This window comes from Lithobates pipiens, unplaced genomic scaffold (genome assembly GCF_037356315.1).
Source record: "Lithobates pipiens isolate NorthernLeopardFrog02 unplaced genomic scaffold, aLitPip1_a1.2 Scaffold_28, whole genome shotgun sequence".
NCBI classification, from domain to species: domain Eukaryota; kingdom Metazoa; phylum Chordata; class Amphibia; order Anura; family Ranidae; genus Lithobates; species Lithobates pipiens.
Window position 1 is genome coordinate 172,533,558 of NW_027507789.1, and position 19,989 is coordinate 172,553,546.

Consider the following 19,989-nt stretch of genomic DNA (forward strand, 5'->3'; position numbering starts at 1 on the left):
CCAATAAAGGTTTAACCCCGTGATCACCCCCCGTCGCCAGTGTCACTAAGGCTGGGTTCACATTGCAGCGGTTTATGAGAACGGATGTGATTCGCACCGCACTGCAGTGCAAATCACATCCGATCTCTGTGCGATTCGAGTTCAGCCATTCGCCGCACCCGCCGCAAATTCGCACGGGACCCTTTTTTTGGCCCGCAGCAGAATCGGATCGCATGGGTGTTCACACCATGCGATCCGAGTTTGCAGATCGCACTGCGATATGCGAACTGATCTGGGGGTGTCAGTAACATTTCACTGACACTCCCAGCAGTTCGCATAGGGCAGTGTGAACTGCCGCCGGGAGGCATGCGATGCGGGAACCCGCCGCGCATTCGTGGCGTTCCCGCATCGCTCCAGTGTGAACCCAGCCTAATAAGCGATCGTTTTTCTGATCGCTGTATTAGTGTCACAGGTGACGCTAGTTAGGCAGGTAGGTATTTAGGTTCGCTGCAGCTTTTTATAGCGCCAGGGACCCCCATATACTACCGCATAAAGCCCCCTAATTGCCCCCTAGTTAACCCTTTCACCAGTGATCACCATATAACTGTTACAGGTGACGCTGGTTGGTTAGTTATTTTTTTATAGTTTCAGGGCACCCGCCATTTATTACCTAGTCTCACTAGTGTACCCCTAAATTTAGGGGTGTCTACTTTCCAAAATGGGGTCATTTGGGGGGGGGGTTTGTGCCATCTTGGCATTTTATGGCCTTCAAAACTGTAACGCCCTTAGAAAGCCTGAAGGCGGTGCTTGGTTTTCGGGGCCCCGTACGCGGCTAGGCTCCCAAAAAGTCCCACATATGTGGTATCCCCATACTCAGGAGAAGCAGCAGAATTTATTTTGGGGTGTCAAACCCTGATGAGTTTTACTTCCTCTTTCATTCCCTGCAAAGGCAAAGCATAATGGACTACTATGCATCGCATAGTAGTCCATTATGTGTCACTTACCTGACACAGGAGCCAGCGAAGTCGCCGCTGTCCCCTGTAGTCCGCAGCATCCATCTTCTTGGTGGGGTCTCGCAGCTCCGCCGCTGTCATTCGGCGAAGCCGCGATGACGTCACTCCCGCGCATGCGCACGGGAGCCGACACGCGCGGCAGCTCCGTCGTTGAGAATGCCGCGCTCAGTGCGCCTGCGCCGTAGACAGCGGTGCCTGTTTTCGGGCAAATATCTCCTAAACCATATAGGTTTAGGAGATATTTCTTGGACCTACAGGTAAGCCTTAATCTAGGCTTACCTGTAGGTCAAAGTGGTTTGTAAGGGTTTACAACCACTTTAAAGCCCAGCCCCCCCCTCCAAAAAAATAAAAAAAGTTTTCCTATGCAGTGGGGCTGTGTCCACACTGCACGGGTCAACGTCTCATTTTTGTCTAAGGGAGAGATGAAAGTTTATACTCGCCCAATTCTCCACTTCACCTGCAAGCGGCGCTCCCGCACGATCCAGAGCAGGTGGTCAGGAACAGTCCACTGCACAAGACTGTTAGACCCTGGAGGTGTAGGTGCCACAGGGAACGGTCTAGTGCTGGGAGGATCAGAGGATTAGGCAAGTATCTCTGTTCTCCAATCCCCTAGACCAAAACGAGCAGTTGACCTGTGCAGTGTGGGCACTGCATGAGAAAGCTCTAGAGTTAAGCTTTAAAAAGCCCCTATAAATAAATCAGAATAGTTACAAGGGCCTACGTAGGGTATGCAGCATCCAGCCTTACCTGTACAAACAAGGGGATGGTGTTGAGCTTGTAGATCTCCATGCGGTTCATGGGGTCCCTTGCCAGGATATGAAGAGCTCCAGTGCAGCCTTCCACAATCTCCTCCATTCTGACACCATCCTGGGAAAAACATAAGCCAAAGTTTTGCAAACAACTGATGCTGGTCATTATTGAATTTCCCAAGTATACAGATTAGCCTTGTTCCACCTTCCACCTATCAAGCCTCGCAGATAGCTAAAGAGACTGTCATGGTCAGTGGTTGCTCATTGCTCAACGAGCCCCTAAAAACCTCTGGAGGAACTTAAGTGTTCCAATGTACACTGGTCAAGAATTGCTGCTAAAGATACTTCTAAGTAGTGCTCAAGCTTGGAGCTTGGAGGCAGTCTGACAATCATTTTCAAAACTAGAATACAGCGGGGAAATTTTTTATTTGATCCCCTGCAGATTTTGTAACTTTGCCCACTTACAAAGAAATGAAGGGTCTAAGTTTCATCATAGGTGTATTTTAAATGATAAAGACAGAATATCAACCAAAAATCCAGAAAAAAAAAAAAAAAAAAAAAACTCACGATACAAATGTTATAAATTGAGTTGCAGTTCAACGAGTAAAATAAGTATTTGATCCCCACACAAAACATGACTTAGAAAAACCCTTGTTGGCAAGCACAGAGGTAAAAGGTTTCTTGTAGTTGGTTACCAGGTTTGCAACATATCAGGAGGGATTTTGGTCATTTCCTTACAGATCTTCGCTAAATCCTTAAGGTTTCTTGGATGGAGCTTCGCAACCTGAAGTTTCAGCTCCCTCCATAAATTTTCTATAGGATTATGGTCTGGAGACTGGCTAGGCCACTCCATGACCATAACGTGGTTCTACTTGAGCCACTCTTTGTTCCCTTGGTGGTATGTTTTGGGTCATGTCATGCTGGAAGACCTATCCACAGCCCATCTTCAGTGTTCTGGCAGAGGGAAAGCTCCATAGCCCCATTCATTGGCACCTCAATGCAGCAAAGTCTGCCTTTATCTTTAGCAGAGAAACGGACCCAAAGCATAAGGGATTACACCTCCATGTTCCACAGTAGGGATGGTGTTCTTGGGGTCACAGTGAGCATTTTTCCTTCCTCCAAACACGGCGAGTCGAGTTCATGCCAAAGAGCTCAATCTTGGTCTCATCTGACCACAGCATTTTCTCCCAATCCTTCTGAAACCTTTAGATGTTCACTGGAAAACTTCAGATGTGCCTGTACATGTGCCTACTTGAGGAGGGGGACTTTGTGGGTGCTGCAGGATTTCAATCCATGGTGGCGTACTGTGTTACCAATGGTTTGTTTGGTGACTCGGGTCTACTTTGAGCACAGAGAGGTGGCTCAGTCACCAGCTCTATGCTCTGTACCTCCAGCGCTCAAACCCAGCTGGGGAGGGGGTGGAAGCAGCTGGCTCAGACACTCAGCTGCGTGGCAGATCCAGACATTGTAGGGATCCCTGCAGAGCATGGACTGTATCCTTCATGTCAGCCAAAAACGGGCTTTAGGAGTCTTGGCAGAACCAAGTGCACTCCTGGGACCCACAGAAGAAGTATGGCCACACTAAAATAAAAACACCAACTTCTGCAATACAAAAGATGACCTTGGCTGGATGCATCACTGTCTTACCGTGTATGGCTGTTGGGTTCCAGAAGCTGCGTGCCGTTGTGCATCCTGGTGAGCTTTAACAAGCAGCTGGACCAGGCGGGGGATGACGCCAGCATCATGTAGTGGGGCATGGTTGGCAGGGCACAATGCCAAGTTTCGGATCAATCCAATTGTTGCCTGTTAAGAGAGAAAAATAAAATATATATAAAAAAAAAAAAAAAAAAAAACTCAACTGTTGTAATGAGGCTAAGGACAGATCTGTAAAAAACCTTGAACCAGGCAACCAATGCACCCTATAAGTTACAGGCACCTCCAACTTTATGGAGCTTTTTTTTCAAGATCCCTGGAGTTATGACCAAACATATGCTGCAAAGGATGCAAGTAGAGGAGCTGGTTACCTTTTAGGTTCCACGTTGCATAAGGTTACACTAAGTATGTTAGCCCATGGAAGAGGCTGCTGTCACTAAGCTTTTAAAAGCCAAGCTACTCCTACAAGTATTTCTGGGGTTTTGTAGCATCTACAGAATTCCTCGAAGAATGTGTTACCCCAACATTTCTGATATGCATCGGATATTCCATGTACATGTGATACAAAGTATTCTGCTCGCTTTGCATTGTTCCTTTGTGTGAAATACCTGGTAATCTTGCCAGTCCCTCTACGCTCCTATTTAAATTGACAATGCTAGGCATAGAAGTACATCCCAGCATAGTCTGTTTTCTGGCTGTGCCGTAAAGCATAGCCTGCCTGTACTCCAATGGTCAAACTTGCAATGAGAGCTGTACGCTTTTCTCAAATGTGTTGCAGCGTTTGCTCACTGTGCTCCTCCTCCTGAAATTACCAGAAGATCCAAGGAAAGCAACTTTCATCATTACCCTCTATACCTGGGCTTCTTACTACAGTACAAGGACTCTTTACAAGTGTCCGTTGGCTAGTAGAGTGGACCAATCAACTGTTAGAATTCCTCCTAAATCTGTACATTCCTGAAATAAGGAAGGGCAATCATGAATATGATCAGATGCCTTTACACTAAAGGACATTCCGTTTCCTACCTTGACCAGTGGCCACTGGTAGGGTTGGCCGATCAGCTTGACAATGGCTGGGATGCCATAGTGAAGTCGCACAGAGTTCTGAGCCACCTCTGCATCTGGGTGACGGCTGGTGAGATGGCGCAAGGCGCAAACTGCTGGCTCTGAGATGTCATCTTTGTCGCTTGCTCTCAGGATGGTGTGAATCAGAGACTCCACTCCGTTGCTTTGGGTGACCATGGTTTTGTTGCGGCCGTTGTTGCAAGTCAAGTTGGAGAGGGTGCCGGTGGCACAAGTGAGGACGTTCACATCATCTGAGCTTAGCTGGTTCACTAGAATCTTCAGTACGTTGTCTAGACCTTCCTATAAAAACACAAAAAACAATCTTGTAACACACTGGAAACCAGCTAGTCTTATCCACCTAATACAGGTAAAGAGTAGGGTCGAAAGGAGAAAAAAAAAAAAAAAACACACAAAAAGGGAGTGGGTGGGGTCACTGACTCGTTTACTCATTTGTTCAGCTTTAGCTATTGGACTCTGTAAACAGGCTTTTCAGCAAAGCAAATAGACACAGCCAGGAAAACATGGGGAAAGGTCCCTACAATTCCCACCTGCTGGCTTTAAATGAGCACTATACACTGGGCTATCATTTAGGATCTGTATACACGCCCACATGTCTGATGTCATTCCCATGTGACCTGAAAAGCTCATTAAGGAAAGGTTCTCTCCAGCAATAGAGACTGAGCATGTGCAGCTTTACTGCCCTCTGTTTATTATCTGGCCTTGCCAAGAGAGGCCCTGCAGGAGAGGGATGATGTGTGCATAGAGGATCAAAGAGTCTTTTTACACAATGCAGAGGATTAACCCCTTAAGTTCCAAAGTGAGTATAACAAACCTGCTATTCTGCATATAAAGAAAGATTTTACAGTTGTAGGTTTTAGTAACACCTTAGGAATGGAGACAGCGCTACGTCACGCTATTCCCAGAAACCACTAGGCAGCCATCTTGCTGCTCACTGCATGTTGCCACCTACTGTCCAGGGGGCCTGTCAGCAATCCTACATCATTGTATGGCCATTTAAAACTTCCCTATGCTATCCAAAACGTAAATGTTTTTTGGCTGAAGTTGAACTTCACACTCCGCTGACCTGGAGAGTGACGATCACCCGCTAGGAGACATCAGGTCACCGCCCCACCAGTCCGGGGCTTAGAAATCACCTGCAGGTTAATCTCCAAAAACGTACCATGTCAGGCAGTACGTTTGGGAGCATTGTAATTGGTCAGCGCCAATCAGAACCCGTGTAGAGTGTCCCGTCACTTTGGGCAAAGAGGAGAAAAAGCCGCGGGGAATTCAAATCCCTGGACCGGTACAGCGGTGATATGAGCTGTCAGTGCAGGTGAGTCACCGGACTCTGTTAGTGGGACTGGGGGGGGGGGGGGGGGGGGGGGGATCTAGTGTAAGTTCACCTTACAGATTTTCTGTAAAGGTGAACTTACACTTTAACAAACCTACAAAATCCATCTTGTTCATAACCCGGGAACAGCCGGTATATAGAAAAATACACACAAAAATAACAAATTTCCTTACATTCGGATCATTCTCACGATTGCACAATGCTCCAATCACGATCCTGAATAGTTGCAACTACATGCTAGTTCAGCTTATGCCATAAAGAGGCCAATTGTCCCCTAATGAGCTGGAACATTTGTTAATCTTCCTTATTAAATTGCTAGTGATCTTGGTTCCAAGTCAGCTTACCCAACTTGCCCCAAGTGGTTAAATCCCTTAGTAACAAAATATTAAAATTGCCCATGTCATTTTAGCTCCAGACCTTCCATTACAGAGGTGTGATCTCAGCCCAGTATATCATCTCCTCTGGATTATGCAGGGAGTGATCAGAGCTGTAATTGGGAATACATGGGACAAGCCGAGGTGTGGCACTCTCATAAACCACAAACCTTTGCAGGCAATCAGGGATTATTACAAGCAAGGTGTGTGCTCACTCTCACAGGTCTACACACCCATGTTTGCTTTATGCTCATAATAAAGTTATTGAGCATGTCATTGGAGCGAGATCTGGGTGGAGTACGGCTTTACAGAATGACTACAGGAGATGAAATCTAGGACACTCAGATTTTGAAAGGTGTCAATATAAAATGCAATATTTAAAGACACAATATAGTGCATTTATAGCAAATACATACTTTGAATTGGTGCAATAATTTCACAAGAACATGTGTTCAATGGTACCCCAGCACACTGAAGCAAGGCATGTGTGTTGCAGTGCAACTATTATACTACTGTTATTGACATGTACCGTATTTGTTTTATGTTACCTGTTTGGCATTCCATATTTTTGTTACTATAAAATTGTACAGATCTTGGGATTAGCCACTAGGAAAATGGCTCAGTACTATTGCCCCGTCTCTCTCAACTGTTGAGATACGACCTCTCAACAGGGAGATCATTGCTTTTAAGAGGTCATCCAACTCAAACGTCTATCGTGGTTGTACACCACTGCTCCTATGTAGTACTGTAGAGCATGAAACGGATTAAGATTCTGGATAGTTTCTCAGAAAGAATCAAAAATGTAGTCAGCCAGGCAACTAGCTTTTGCCAGAGGTGGCCAGCAATGGTAGCCTACATACATCATAAAAGATTTGCTTCAAATGATCAAAATTCCCCAATATCTTAAAGTAGGGGTTTACAATTTTAAATATAGGTAAGCTGATAAGGCTTACCTATATGTACTGAAAATATCTTCTAAATGTGCGCCGTTTAGGAGACATTTACCTTGTAGTGCGCCGATGTGGTCAACGGCGCATGCACAGTGAAGAAATTACCCTCTGCGCATGCGCTGGGGTGAGGTCACATGGCTCCGGCCAGTCACGGAGCTGGAGTCCACAGCCCCAGAAGGAAAGGGGGTGAAGGTGGATGCTTCCACCAGCAGGGGCTTCGTTTGCAGGTAAGTGCCACATATCAGGTTAGTATGTGATGCATACTAGCCCATTCGGCTTTTACTTTGCAGGGGAATAAAGAGGAAGAAAAACCCATCAGGCTTTTAAGCACTATGCCCAGGTTTAGAACAAAGCCTCCTAAAATATCTATTAGAAATTACTGAATCCCTCCCCCCCTTTATAACTCAAACCCATTAATAAGCACTCTGACAATGACCACATGATCAGTACCCCATTCCGCTTGCTCCCCATCAGAAGCATTGACAGTCATTGGTGACTGCTTGGTGCTGCTGGAAATGACTGTCCCCACCCTTTAAGCAGATCTCCACCCAAAAGATAGACACAGCTCCACTGCCCCCCCCCCCCCCCCCCCATCCAAAGTGCTAAATTAGGCGGGGGGGGGGGGGGGGGGTCTGGAAGGACAAGTGGAGCAGGTACCCTCTCCCTCCCGGGTAATTTCGCCATCAGTCATCTACAAAATTTCTGGCCCCTCTTCCTTCCCACTCGCTGCCTTCTGGGACACACACAGGTCCTATGAGGCGGCAGGACCATTCAGAAAATGCAGTGCGACTTGTGTACGCTCAGTAGGGAACTGCTTGTGAAGCCCGGCGCCTCCACCCGAAGTCAACTGACGAATTGGGTTGGGGTACAGACAGTGGATCCCTGGACAGGCAAGTGTCCTTATACATTAGTCAGCAGCTACAGAGAGTATGTATGTATGTGTAATATATATATATATATATATATATATATATATATATATATATATATATATATATATATATATATATACATACATAATTAATATATACACATAATATATACACATGAGCTCCTCCTTGGTTCGGATGATGAGGAAAAAAAGTTATTTAGGCTGGACTACCCTCTCCATGCAGCCAATAAACACTAACCTCCCAAGGTCAGCCACCTACTGACTGTGCGATAGGAATGATTCACTTCTTTGCACAGTGGACAGAAGAAAGAATTACAGGCCCAATCCATCACCTTTCCCCTCCTTGCATCAGCTCACTTCTCTGAAATCCACTTACCTTTGTAAATCATTTTTATTCCCTTCAAGGCAAGTAAATGGAGAACTCACATAGGCTTATTTAATAAGGCAGAGAAAAGAAAAATGACATTGTAGTCCGAAACAGGCAATCAGAAAGCATCTTAAAGCTGAAGCGGCTTCTTCTCTACAAAGTGCTGCCTTCAGTGCCATCTCTCCACTGCTACCAAGGACCAGACACCCAGCCTCACCACAGCGCCCTCATCTCTCCCTCTTATCTTAAAGCTGAATGCTGAGCAAACCGGCAAATCAACCCCTCTAACAAAATACCCCCAACAACAGATCCCCGCCAGCAACAATACAGTAGATGTCCCATCAGCCACCATTAATAGACCCTCCAGTAGACACCGACAGACCCCTCACTCAACAGTAGATCTTTCTGGCAACAGTTGACCCCCTAGCTACACGAGACCCCTCTAGCAACAATAGAGCCACCAGCAGAAACATCAGACTTCCCCGGCAACAATAGATCATCCACAACAATTGATCCTCAAAGCTACAATAGATCCAAGCAGCCAGCATGAGTAGACCCTCCAAACCTCAGCACCCCATTCAGTGCTGGAGGTGCCAGAACTGCATCACCCAGTCCTGAGATTTACACAGCACTGCCACATCACAAAGTCATATCTCAGTGATGGCGACCTTAGCCCCCCAGATGTTTTGGAAATACATTTCCCATGATGCTCCACTACACTGCAGAGTGCATGAGCATCATGGGAAATGTAGTTCCAAAACATTTAAAAGGTACCAAGGTTCGCCATTTCTGGTAGGGTAGAAGACCAGAGTTCTCCGTTCCAGGTCTCATCACTCCCAGACATAGACTTTAGTACTTTAAGTAAGAAAGCCTGCACGAGAGCAAGGTTTGCAGAGCCCCCATGTTTCTCTTTCCCCTGAAACTACAATACACTTAAAGTGAACAGCCTGACGTTTGCAGCGTTCACCTTGCCCCAAGACCTCAGACTCAGATATACAGGACATCAACCTCTATCTTTAGAAAACAATTGGGGAGGTGGGGTTTGCAAGATAGGCTGGCCATCTCGACCTCTTGCCGAGTCAAGATTTGCATACAGTGCCTTCGATTTCAAGGATGTTGAAGATCAAAACAAAAAAAAACAAAAAAAACACACACAGAGGCATCTAAGCAGTTAAGTAGTCGGCCTGCAAAGATTCCCAAAAGCAAAGGCTTGCTTAACATCTGGTTGGTTGCTTTGAGGAAAGTTGACCTCGGGAGATTTTCCTGCCTGACTTGAGCTTTTTTCAATGATCTAAGTTGGATGCATTCATTCAGTAAACATAGTGCAGTCAGTGTCTCAAAAGCTGGCTTGCAATCTTGAAGCAACTGCAGCGCTCACAAAATGGGGCCAATGCTATGTTTCATAGTTAGTAAGGTTGAATAAAGACACCAGTCCATCCAGTTCAACCTGAGTGAGTGTCTACAATGGTCCCTATCCCTGCACATTGCACACTCACATCAGTCCCCTACCCTCAAGGAGCCCACAATCCAAGGTCCCCAGTCCCATGCTGCATGCAAGATTTTTGCAATGAAATTCCGTGCCAACAGTTTGTCTCCCGGTTGCAGCGTGGTCCCATTTACATCAAACGGGCAAGGTTGTCAGGCCTGTCAACTCAGCAAGCAAAGTTAAACATACCGCAGAGCAACATCATGCAAGGTCTCTGGCTAGTTTTGGCTCGGCAGTAAAAGAATGTGGTTCAACCATCTTTTTGCCTCCTCTCTCCATGTAAAACGAGTCCTTTAAGGAGTGTGAGAATACTAAAGCCTTGCTATCGGCACTTTCGCTGCAATTTTTACCAAGTGGGATGTTACATACGGATCAGCAGCAATGCCTGTGAAGTGTCCCCACAACACACTGGACCCATTATTGCACGAGAGTGAAATCCGCTCATTATGGCTCTTGGGTTTGGACCACTAGGTCTGTAAAATATTTTATATACAGATTAGCGACCGAGCTTCCCTTGGCTCTGCCTGGTTGATACAGTTGGTATTCAGCCAATTGTTCAGGATACATACGACTTCCCCACCTTCCAGTTACGTTCACTGTGAGGACCAGTCCACGCCATAGAAAAGCAGGTAAGATGTGTACCAGATGCTTGTCTCCATGCCCATTTTTAATGCTATTTTGATGCAGTCCAGGGCATTCTCTACCCCCCCCCCCCCCCTTTTCTTTCTTAACCTTAAAAATAAGGACATGTAGGGTTCCAGTACTTTTTTTGGTGCATTTTTGAGTTTTACAGCAGTCCAGTATAGGAAAAAAAGCAGTATGTTGTACTGATGTGAACTATGCCACTGAAAACCATATAACCTACTTTCCATGCGTTTTGATGCAAACAAAAACGCACTGGACTGCATGTGGTGCAGACTGGCCCTCAATCTTGTAGGATCCCCAGGTTTATAACCTTATTCTGTGTGGAACTATCAGTATTCCCAGCTGGGTAATGCCGTGCAGACACATGACAGATGTTCAGCAGGTTCCTCTCACCTGTTTGGTGGCCACATCAGACAAGTTCCTCAGAGTCCATAGGCAGTTCTGTACAAGTCTGGGGCTGGAGCTAGTCAGATGCTTCCCGAGAGCCTGCATTCCCCCTGGAAGACAAGATGATGAAACCAATTAAAGGCAGCTGTGAAAACTCCGCTGTGGGGCAGACATGCGATGAGGGCCGTCTTAGAAAAAATAAATAAAAAGAAAAAAAAAAAAGACACGAAAACAGTGACATGGCTCGAGGCAGCCGTAACAAACATGCAGCAACATGACGAGTGCCTGGACTACGGGATCAAATAGCCATCAATGGATCTAAATCACTAACCTCTGACATCATGGAGCCTCCCTCAGGGACTGAGAAGTGCTGGTGTAATTAGCACCAGAAAGCAAAGATTTTCACTTTCATCTCCAACGTCGAGCCCGAGAAAACTACCCAGAAGCCCTTGAGGCAGAATGGCTAGTGATTGGTCCATTGTGGGACATTTACAAAGCATTCAAAAATATTTGTGCACAATTCCCCTTTAGCCAGTTTTAACAAGTTTGAATATTTACAGCTGTGCATTCTGATTTCACCCTTTCCCATCCACTGTAGACCTTTAAATGGGTCTTAAAGCAGAATTGGGGAGGTGTTGGTGGGAGGGGAGAAGGACGGAGTTCCTGACGGCACACCAAAAATGGTGACCGTACACAGACACTGACTCCCTGTTGCAGAAATGTGAATACAATGGGTAAAATATGGCTCCAGCTCCTCTTCTCCACCAGCAGAGAACTCTTCAGATGCATTTTGCCCTTTATTGGGGCCTCTACGTTTAAGCACAAAGGACGAAACGCGTCTGAGAAGTTCACTACAGGTGGAAAACAGGAGCCAATCATGTGTCTTGCACCAGTCTGTTTACATGCCGATCTGACTGACAGGTTTAAAGGGGGGGGGGTGGGGTGTCAGTCATTCAAGCGGTTCCGTTTCCATTGCACTGGATTGGCTGTCACATGATTTGGAGCCCATCCCAGCTCACAAACAACCATAGAGCACAGTGATGATGTCATGGCTACTTTTCCAAGGCAACTTATGGGTTTGTAAAGTTATTCAGTGCACACAGTGGATTTTCCCAATTCCATCCTAAAGGCCACTGAAGAATATACGTAAATGAAAGGGTTAGCGTCTCGAGTCCAGCTTTAAGTACTGGTTTCCTCTCACTTAGTTGAGAGATTTTACTTCCTTGCTCCTGGGAAAAAAACAAGATCTTCCCACAGACTGAGAAACCCCCCGCCCCAAAAAAAAAAACATCACTCAAATCTCAATGCATAAGCAGTGATTGGTGACCTGAAAAAAAAAAAAAAAAAAAAAAAAAAAAAAAAAAAAAAAAAATCGCACAGCTGTCAAGTTTTTCACTTCCATTTGCATAAAAGAGGAACCTCGTTAAGATAAACATGTGAAAGGCCAGCTAAATGTAAATCTTTTCTATACTGTATGAAAGGTTTGCAACACGGAAGTGTCCATAAGCTAAACAGCTGTGTGCTGGGACCTTCTGACCCGTACCAAGGTAGTCTCTCCATAACAATCGTGCGGTACACCCCAAGGTTCAGTTCACATCCATCTGTACCGTTTGCTTGGGCACAGAAGCCTATTTGAAGGGCTGACGTGCCTGCGTTTCACGAAAAAAAAAAAAAAAAAGTGGCCCGCAGGAAAATCCCATGGTCATTTAGATTTCCCTGTGGTTCCTGCACTTGCAAACGTGCTGCGTTTAAATGCGTGGGGGTACCATTTAAAATAATGGTTAGACCCAAATAGTCTCACTGTGGGTGGTTGTGGGTATTGCTGAGATTCCTGCTCCCGCAGCCATCCACAGATGTGACCCACAACCTAAAATGTTTTGCTGGCCTGGAATAGGGATGAGCTCAGGCGTGTTCGCATGGACCACGCGCAGAGCTCGACAGGAAGTCGGCACAGCGCTAATCACAGGCAGTGAGACATTGCCTGATCTCTGCAGCTGCACATCAGGGCAATGTCTCACTGCCTGTGATTAGCACAGCACCGACTTCCTGGCAGGCTCTGCACGTGGTCCTTGTGAACGCGCCTGAGATCATCCTTAGCCTGCTGATTGTGAATGGGAGAGTAGATAGGGGAATCAGGGTCCTGGACACTCAGATCCAATAAAATAAATCACTCCAGTGAAAAAAAAAAAAAAAAGCAAAAATTATTCACAGCATTCAGATTTGTCAAAAATCACATGGCTGAATGTATAAGGAAAAAAAAAAGGAAGTAGTGACTATTTGGCCGTATCATGCCATGGTGACTAAAAAAGAAAGTGGTGATCTGGACAAGCCTAGATGCATTGCGTGAAAAGGGTAATTACTTCCACCCTGTTACACACAGTGCTGTATGGTTTTGCGCTCTTGGGGAAATGCAATGAATACAAGGCACGGGGTCCCTGGTGAGCTAGCACTGCACGCAGTCATATGCGACAGATTACACAACAGCTTTCTTACGCTCTCTGCCTCCAAGCCCTGCCACGGAGCATCACAAAGATCTGCCTCAACAGAAGGACCTGCTGCTAACTCAATGAGGGGAGATCAGAAGAAATGGAGGTGGAGGGGGATTAAGGAGGGAGTTAATAAGATGACACAATACCAGCGTGATTAGGAGAAACTCATCTCCGTCTCTGCTGGAACTCCGAAACTTCAGACAATTATCACCTGAAACTGAAGCCGAGTTTGACATAAAATATCACGCCCCTTGCAGACTGTTAAAGTTAACAAGGCTTAAAAGGACTACCAATCCTAAAAAATTATAATTTAGGAGGCTGCACAGCAGGTAATGTACTTACTAGAATGAAAGATCTAAAATTAGTAATTTCTGGGAAGACCTTTTCATCGAACGATTGCACTTTCAGCCTATGAAGTCCCAATGCACTTCATACGTTTTGTACTTGGGCTATACAGCGACTATAGTCAGCACTACAGTCTTGGGTTCAAATACCACCAGAGTAAACGATCTGCAAGGAGCTGGTGTACTTTTTTTTTCTGGCCAATTCTAGTTTCCACCCAGAAACCCACTGGTAACATGTAAGGTCCTCCTTTACAATTTATGAATATGTTAGTGCACTTTTATATAGACGAGCGTTGCAGCAGCTGGGCATTATCAATGGGCTCTCAATGTGCATTAAAGTGGTCCATACTAAAGATGCCAACCTCTCCTGCTGCCCTTGCGTCTGAATACTGCTCTGATGCAGAGAATTCATCTGCTGAAGTCTCATTACAAACGGACACTTCGATCTCTTCACCCCACTCCATGGTTGCTCCTGCCGATCAGTACAACACTACCATGTCCTGCCGTGACATCGGGCTAAGCATGAGCACCCATGAGAGTAGGGGGACCAAGAGATCCTCTATAGTGTTCGTTTCTGGGGAGAATTCAGTGGGTGACATGTCTGCATCAGAGCAGCATTCAGTAGCGTGCACAGTGGGATAAGTACTGTATTTATCTTTTGCGGGACAGCTTTCTGGACACAGATTTTAGAAACACGGTACTTTTCATGCATGTTCTATGTGCACTGGAAAGCAGTGTATTTGCTTTGAACATGTATATCTCTGTTGGGTAGCCATTGGAATAGAACCGCAATGCAATATGCAAACAGCACAATACAATGAACACTCCAATGAAAAGTGTGCAGGGTACCTTAAAGTAGATCCCTAAATCTACTTGAAGCCACAGTTTAAGACTAACCTATCTAACCCTGTACAAGCAAAAACATATATACCTTTTCTGCCACTGATCCAGTCCCCAGCTGCAAAGGCTCTGTGGAAGAGACAGCCAACAGCTGGGAAATGCCTGGCAAGGGTTGGGACCCATAGACTTTATATGGGGCTTCTGTCGTCAGCTGCCTCTCCTGCACATGCCTCCACAGAGAAGTCACCGCTGACAGCTCAGCACAGGAATGGCTTTAGAAAAAGGTATGTATAGCAATTTTTGCTTTACAGGGTTAGATAGGTCAGTCTTAGAATGTGGCTGTCAGATTTAGAGATTTTAGTGTTGGGCTGAACTTCTTTAAAAAAAAAAAAAAAAAAATATGATATAGATATATATATATATAGCAGTTGTATTGTCCACTAGGTCATTTTTACCTACAGGTAAGCCTATATAAGGCTAGCTAAAATGAATATCCCCTGAACTTGCAGTTTAGGAGATATTCACCCTGCATGCAGCCGCACATGTGTTCTGAAGATCTGATGGATCGTGGCGGAATTTCAGAGCTCCGTGCCAGAACGTAGGACTCCTGCGTGCATGCGGGCTCACAGCGCTGGAGCCCACAAACTCGGAACAAACGCCGGGGGAACATGTCAGCCCCCTCAGCGGTGACCGGTCGATGCTGCAGGGGCTTCATTCTAAGCATTTCATAATGTGCTAGTATGCGATGCATTACTACATAACACATTATGCTGTGGTCTTGCAGGGTTTTTTTGTTTTTACTTTTCAGTTGTTTACTACCGCTTTAAGGAAAAAGTTAGAAATAAGGATCAAGTTCAGTTCAAGCAGGAGAACCTGCTAGCAGTTCAGGCTTATGAAGAGCAGACAGCTCCAAGCTTCACTGCAAGTGGCTTCAATGCTCTAACAACATTTTTTTATGCAATGTTTAGATTAGTTCCACTGTACAGTCAACCCATGGTGTAAACACCAATTCCAGTAATGAAAGGTCCTCCACAGATACGCAGGGGGTGAACACAACATGTGCCAGAAACTTGTGACCTGGTCAAGCACAGGCAAATCTGTATGAAGTCTATCAGTTTATGGTCATGTTAGATGCCATCCTACAGCGAGGCATTTCATACAGAGCCTCTTGAAGGACACAAGGACCATCGTCCCAAGCATAAAACCCTAGGGCTTTTCTTACCAGCTTCCACAATGGCAGGTTTGTTGCTGGGGCAGACAGATAGAACCTTCAGAACTCTGCTTGTGGTCCACAGCAGCTTCTCATAGTTGTAGGTCCTCATGATCTGCACAAGACCTTGTGGGCCTCCGTTGGCCAGAATAATCAGCTGAAGAAACACAAGTTATACATTTGTTATACCACAGTACTTGACACAATAAAACAACCATTTCATCTAAGCATTTAATACAGGCATCAACAGCATACAGAACCCCCCCCTCAAAATGTTCCTTCACATCTCCAAGAATGGATGGGCTACTTGTACAACATGTACCAGTAGTTCTTTTGCTGTGGTCACTTACGTGGACTCTTGGAGACCGGCATGGCTTTCCACTGACATGCAGAATGGAGGTGGGCAATCAGAGGTAAGGACTGGGGTGGCTCGCTCCTTACGTCCTGATGCATCGCTGTAGATTAAGCCACTACAGCAGGAGCAAAGGGCGACAATGCTGCAGTGATTTAACTGCAGTAGCAAGTGTCATTACCATAAAAAATACGTCAGGATTTAATGCACAGAGGGAAGAAAAAAAAAAAAAAAAAAACACACCATCACACGTCCCTGCAAAAGGTCATTATGCAAATGGAGATATGAGATAATGCTTTGTTTGCATTGACTGTAGCATGTACTGTACGCAATTTGACTTTTGACCATAGTCCTACTTCAACTTTCAAAATGATAACATTCCAGACAGTAACTAAAGCCATTAAGCCAACTCCCTTTTATAGCGTTGCTAAAAAGCCATACATAGATCAAAATTTGGCCAGTTCAGCAGGGGCTGGATGAATTTTGATCCAAGTACGGTATGTGCAACCCTGGTTGTACCCAAGTCAATCCATTAATGGACTTGTGCACAACCAGCCTGTCAGGTTTTTCCCCGAACAATTTGTGCCGCTGGCAATAAGTCGGCAACGCTAAACATTGTGTTCTGACAGCAGGGAAGGCTTCCCACTGGCAGAGCACAATGGCACTGTGGGAGGAATTGCCCCTTGAACACTGCTGATGGGTGATTTAAGTAATTTTTCCTTCCACCTATTGTGGAAGGAAAAATTGCACAAGCCATAGCCTACCTAAAAGGAGAAGTACAGACAAAGCTGGCTTGGCTGTACTTCTCATGTGGATCACAGGCGTACAGTCCTTTCTGCACAACTGTGACCTGTTCTCAGCTAAAGCCCACAGTCGACCAATGTCACAGAGCTGGTCCAGGCCCGGGCAAGATCAATGAAATTGGGATCCATCCACATGCCTGGACCAGCACCCAGCTCAGACTCCCAGCGAGCCACTGAGAGCCAGAGCTCACCGCTCCCACCCCTCCACAACCCATTGCCCCAGTGAGCGTGGGGGGGGGCAGAGCAGACAGCGGTGAATGACAGTCACCAGCTCTCTGCTTAAGGAGCTGTGAGAACCGAGCAATTAAAGATTAAAAACTCAACATAGTGGACTTCATGCAATCCCAAATGACTTGAAACACCTAAAAAGGCTGTAGGTAGAAAAAAACCATTGGGGTCTTATTCGGTTATCGTTTTTTTTTTTTGTATTAATGACAAGAATACACAGCTGACCTTATTCTCCTAACTTTCTGCAACGAGGGTAGGTGATCATTTTCAGCCTTAAGCTGGCCACACATTGAGCACATTTCAGACAGTTCTTGTACCTGCCCGATATCCCTTAATTGAAAAAGCGCAGGAGCCGGGGGGGAACATTGTTGGACGAACAGCGCCTGCATCTGATCAGACACGGGCACTCTTCAGATATTTAAGATGCGACATATTTAATAAAACAAGGCTCTGTGTACCATCTATACTTTATTACAGCGGATGGTCGCGCTTTTAGTCCTCTGTGCAACATAAGCTTCCAAAATTCTGAACTGAAAACCTTTTAAAAATGTCATTAGGCTTCCTATGCAGCAGACATGTGGTTTAGACAGCAGGCCATTAAACAGATACAAATGCTCAAATGTATCTTTAAAAACAACCAAGGACAAAGCTAAAGTCAGGAAATCTAAGACAGTTGCCTATAATAAAAAAGGAACCTCAAAATAGTCAAAAAAAAAAAAAAATAAAAAAAAAAAAATAAAAAATAAAAACACAACACATTTTATACAGCTAGGCTAATGTATCTGGCTAGTCATAAGCAGCCTAATCTATGCAAGTAATACCATTAGAGGCGAAACAACTAAAATCGATTTCATAATCAACTGGCCAGCTGATTAGTTGGCCACATACACAGCTCAGTACACTGTCAGTACGTGCCCAAGAACATGTGAATGTGTGAGGAGCAATGCCTCATGGGACATGTAGTCCTAGGCAGGAAGGGAGTGGTTCTAAAGACAGAAGTTCTTTACCTTGTTATTGGGGCACTTTATAATATAGTTTAGTTTAATATAGTTTGCAGTGACATGGTGACGTTGAACGCCACGATACAGTCCCCCAGCTTTACAACTTGTCATACACTTACACATCTAAAAGATCTGTTATCTCTTTTCTAGTGATAAGGGAAAACAATCTGATGGCTTGTACGCATTTTTCCCCAATATCAACCTCTATAGAAACACTACACATCCATGTGAACAATAATCAAACCAGAAAAACTGCTCAGACTGCACTGTAGGTTACACTTTAGTGAAGGTCAGTGACCTTGATCACCATGCCAGTTTGGCTTATTTATGGCTAATTAATCTGTCAGGTTCCTATAAAGGCAAACACTTGAAAAAAAGTTAGTAATCAGGCCATCTCAATGGGGTGAAATAAAAGTAACATGCAGTAACCCACAACAGCCAAATGCATTATAGTGACTTCAGCAGGCGATTGCGATTTTAAGGTTGGTTATGGGTTACAGACATTTGATGACTTTTCTGCTGCTTCTGAATGAGTCCGAACACATTCAGGTATAGAGTACCAAGAACTGTTGAAATGTCTCTCTACATAGAATCTGAAAGTTTAAACCTAGCAGCAGGGACACTTCTTACTACCAACATAATAGGTAAGGCTTTGGCGACTTGCGTCTTACCTTACTCTCCTGGTTTCCGTATGCCAAAAGCTGCAGGCAGTCTGTTGTGATAGCCAAGAATTTGGGGTTGTTCTTGTTGAGCAGTGGAACCATTTTCTGCAATCCGTCAGCCAAGCGGACAGCCATTTTGGCACCTTCCTGGTATAGCAGCAGATTGTGCAGTGTGGTTATGGCGTAGAAGAGCACCGACTCCACCGGGGAGCTAGAAGATGAGAGAAAAATGGTACAGATGTGAGGACATGTGAACACCCAAATACTTTCCATGAGCTGTCTTTTAAAGACAATTATAAATATATGGAGGTTGCACACTGTTTATACTGTAATGCACAAGTACAGAAAAGGTGCTTCAGATGTCCATAGCAAAGCCAAAAAAGTTTGAATACCCAACCATCAGACCTATTTGAACTAGTTTGAGATCCCATTCCAAAACCATAGAGAATTTGTACCTATTCAGCCAAAAGAACATTTGTGAGGTCAGGTTCTCATGCTAGGACAGACTACCTGGCTTGCAATTGTGTTTCAATTCGACCTAAAGAAATGCATTAGGATTGAAGTCAAGACTCTGTGCAGGCCATTAGTCTATCAAAAAGTCTTTATCAAAGATGAGCTCAGGCATGTTCGCAAACAGCACGTGCAGAGCCCGCCAGGAAGTCAGCAGTTCGGCGCGCTAATCACAAGCAGCGAGACGTTTCCCGATCTCTGCAGCCGCGTATCGGGACAACGTCTCACTGCTTGTGATTAGCGCTCAGCACTGCCGACTTCCTGGCGGGCTCTGCACGTGCATTTACAAACACGTCTGAGCTCATTCTTTGTCTTTATGAAGCTAGACCAGAAATTGGCCTTTCAAAAGGCTGAAAGGGCACAATGGTGTAAAAGATCGTTTTGCTGTAGTATTAACAGTGCTGTTCACTAAAAACCATATACAGATAGGTGTAATAAGTGTTCACAATCTTTTGACCATATGATAAAGTTGTGAATTTTGTGGTCAACAGGTCTTCAATGTGAAATTAATAATACACAATGACCCGTTATTTTGTAGTTGTATGAATGACAACTTCACATCCATATACCTGCTTTGTCACAAATCTTGGCACAGAGGCCCTCATCCTACTGTGGATTGCTTTGCCTTAACTTACCAAAATT

At 45.1% G+C, this 19,989-nt stretch overlaps 1 protein-coding gene across 1 annotated transcript in view; it reads right to left on the reverse strand.

Annotated features, from left to right (window-relative positions):
• JUP (junction plakoglobin) overlaps nt 1-19,989 on the reverse strand; it is a 100,526-nt gene that overhangs the window by 13,929 nt on the left and 66,608 nt on the right. The window contains exons 5-10 of the mRNA XM_077459939.1: nt 18,847-19,048; nt 15,804-15,948; nt 10,915-11,018; nt 4,418-4,756; nt 3,389-3,544; nt 1,740-1,859 (exon numbers count right to left, since the gene is read on the reverse strand). Of these exons, the coding sequence (XP_077316065.1) occupies nt 1,740-1,859; nt 3,389-3,544; nt 4,418-4,756; nt 10,915-11,018; nt 15,804-15,948; nt 18,847-19,048 (1,066 nt within the window). The remainder of the gene's footprint in view (nt 1-1,739; nt 1,860-3,388; nt 3,545-4,417; nt 4,757-10,914; nt 11,019-15,803; nt 15,949-18,846; nt 19,049-19,989) is intronic.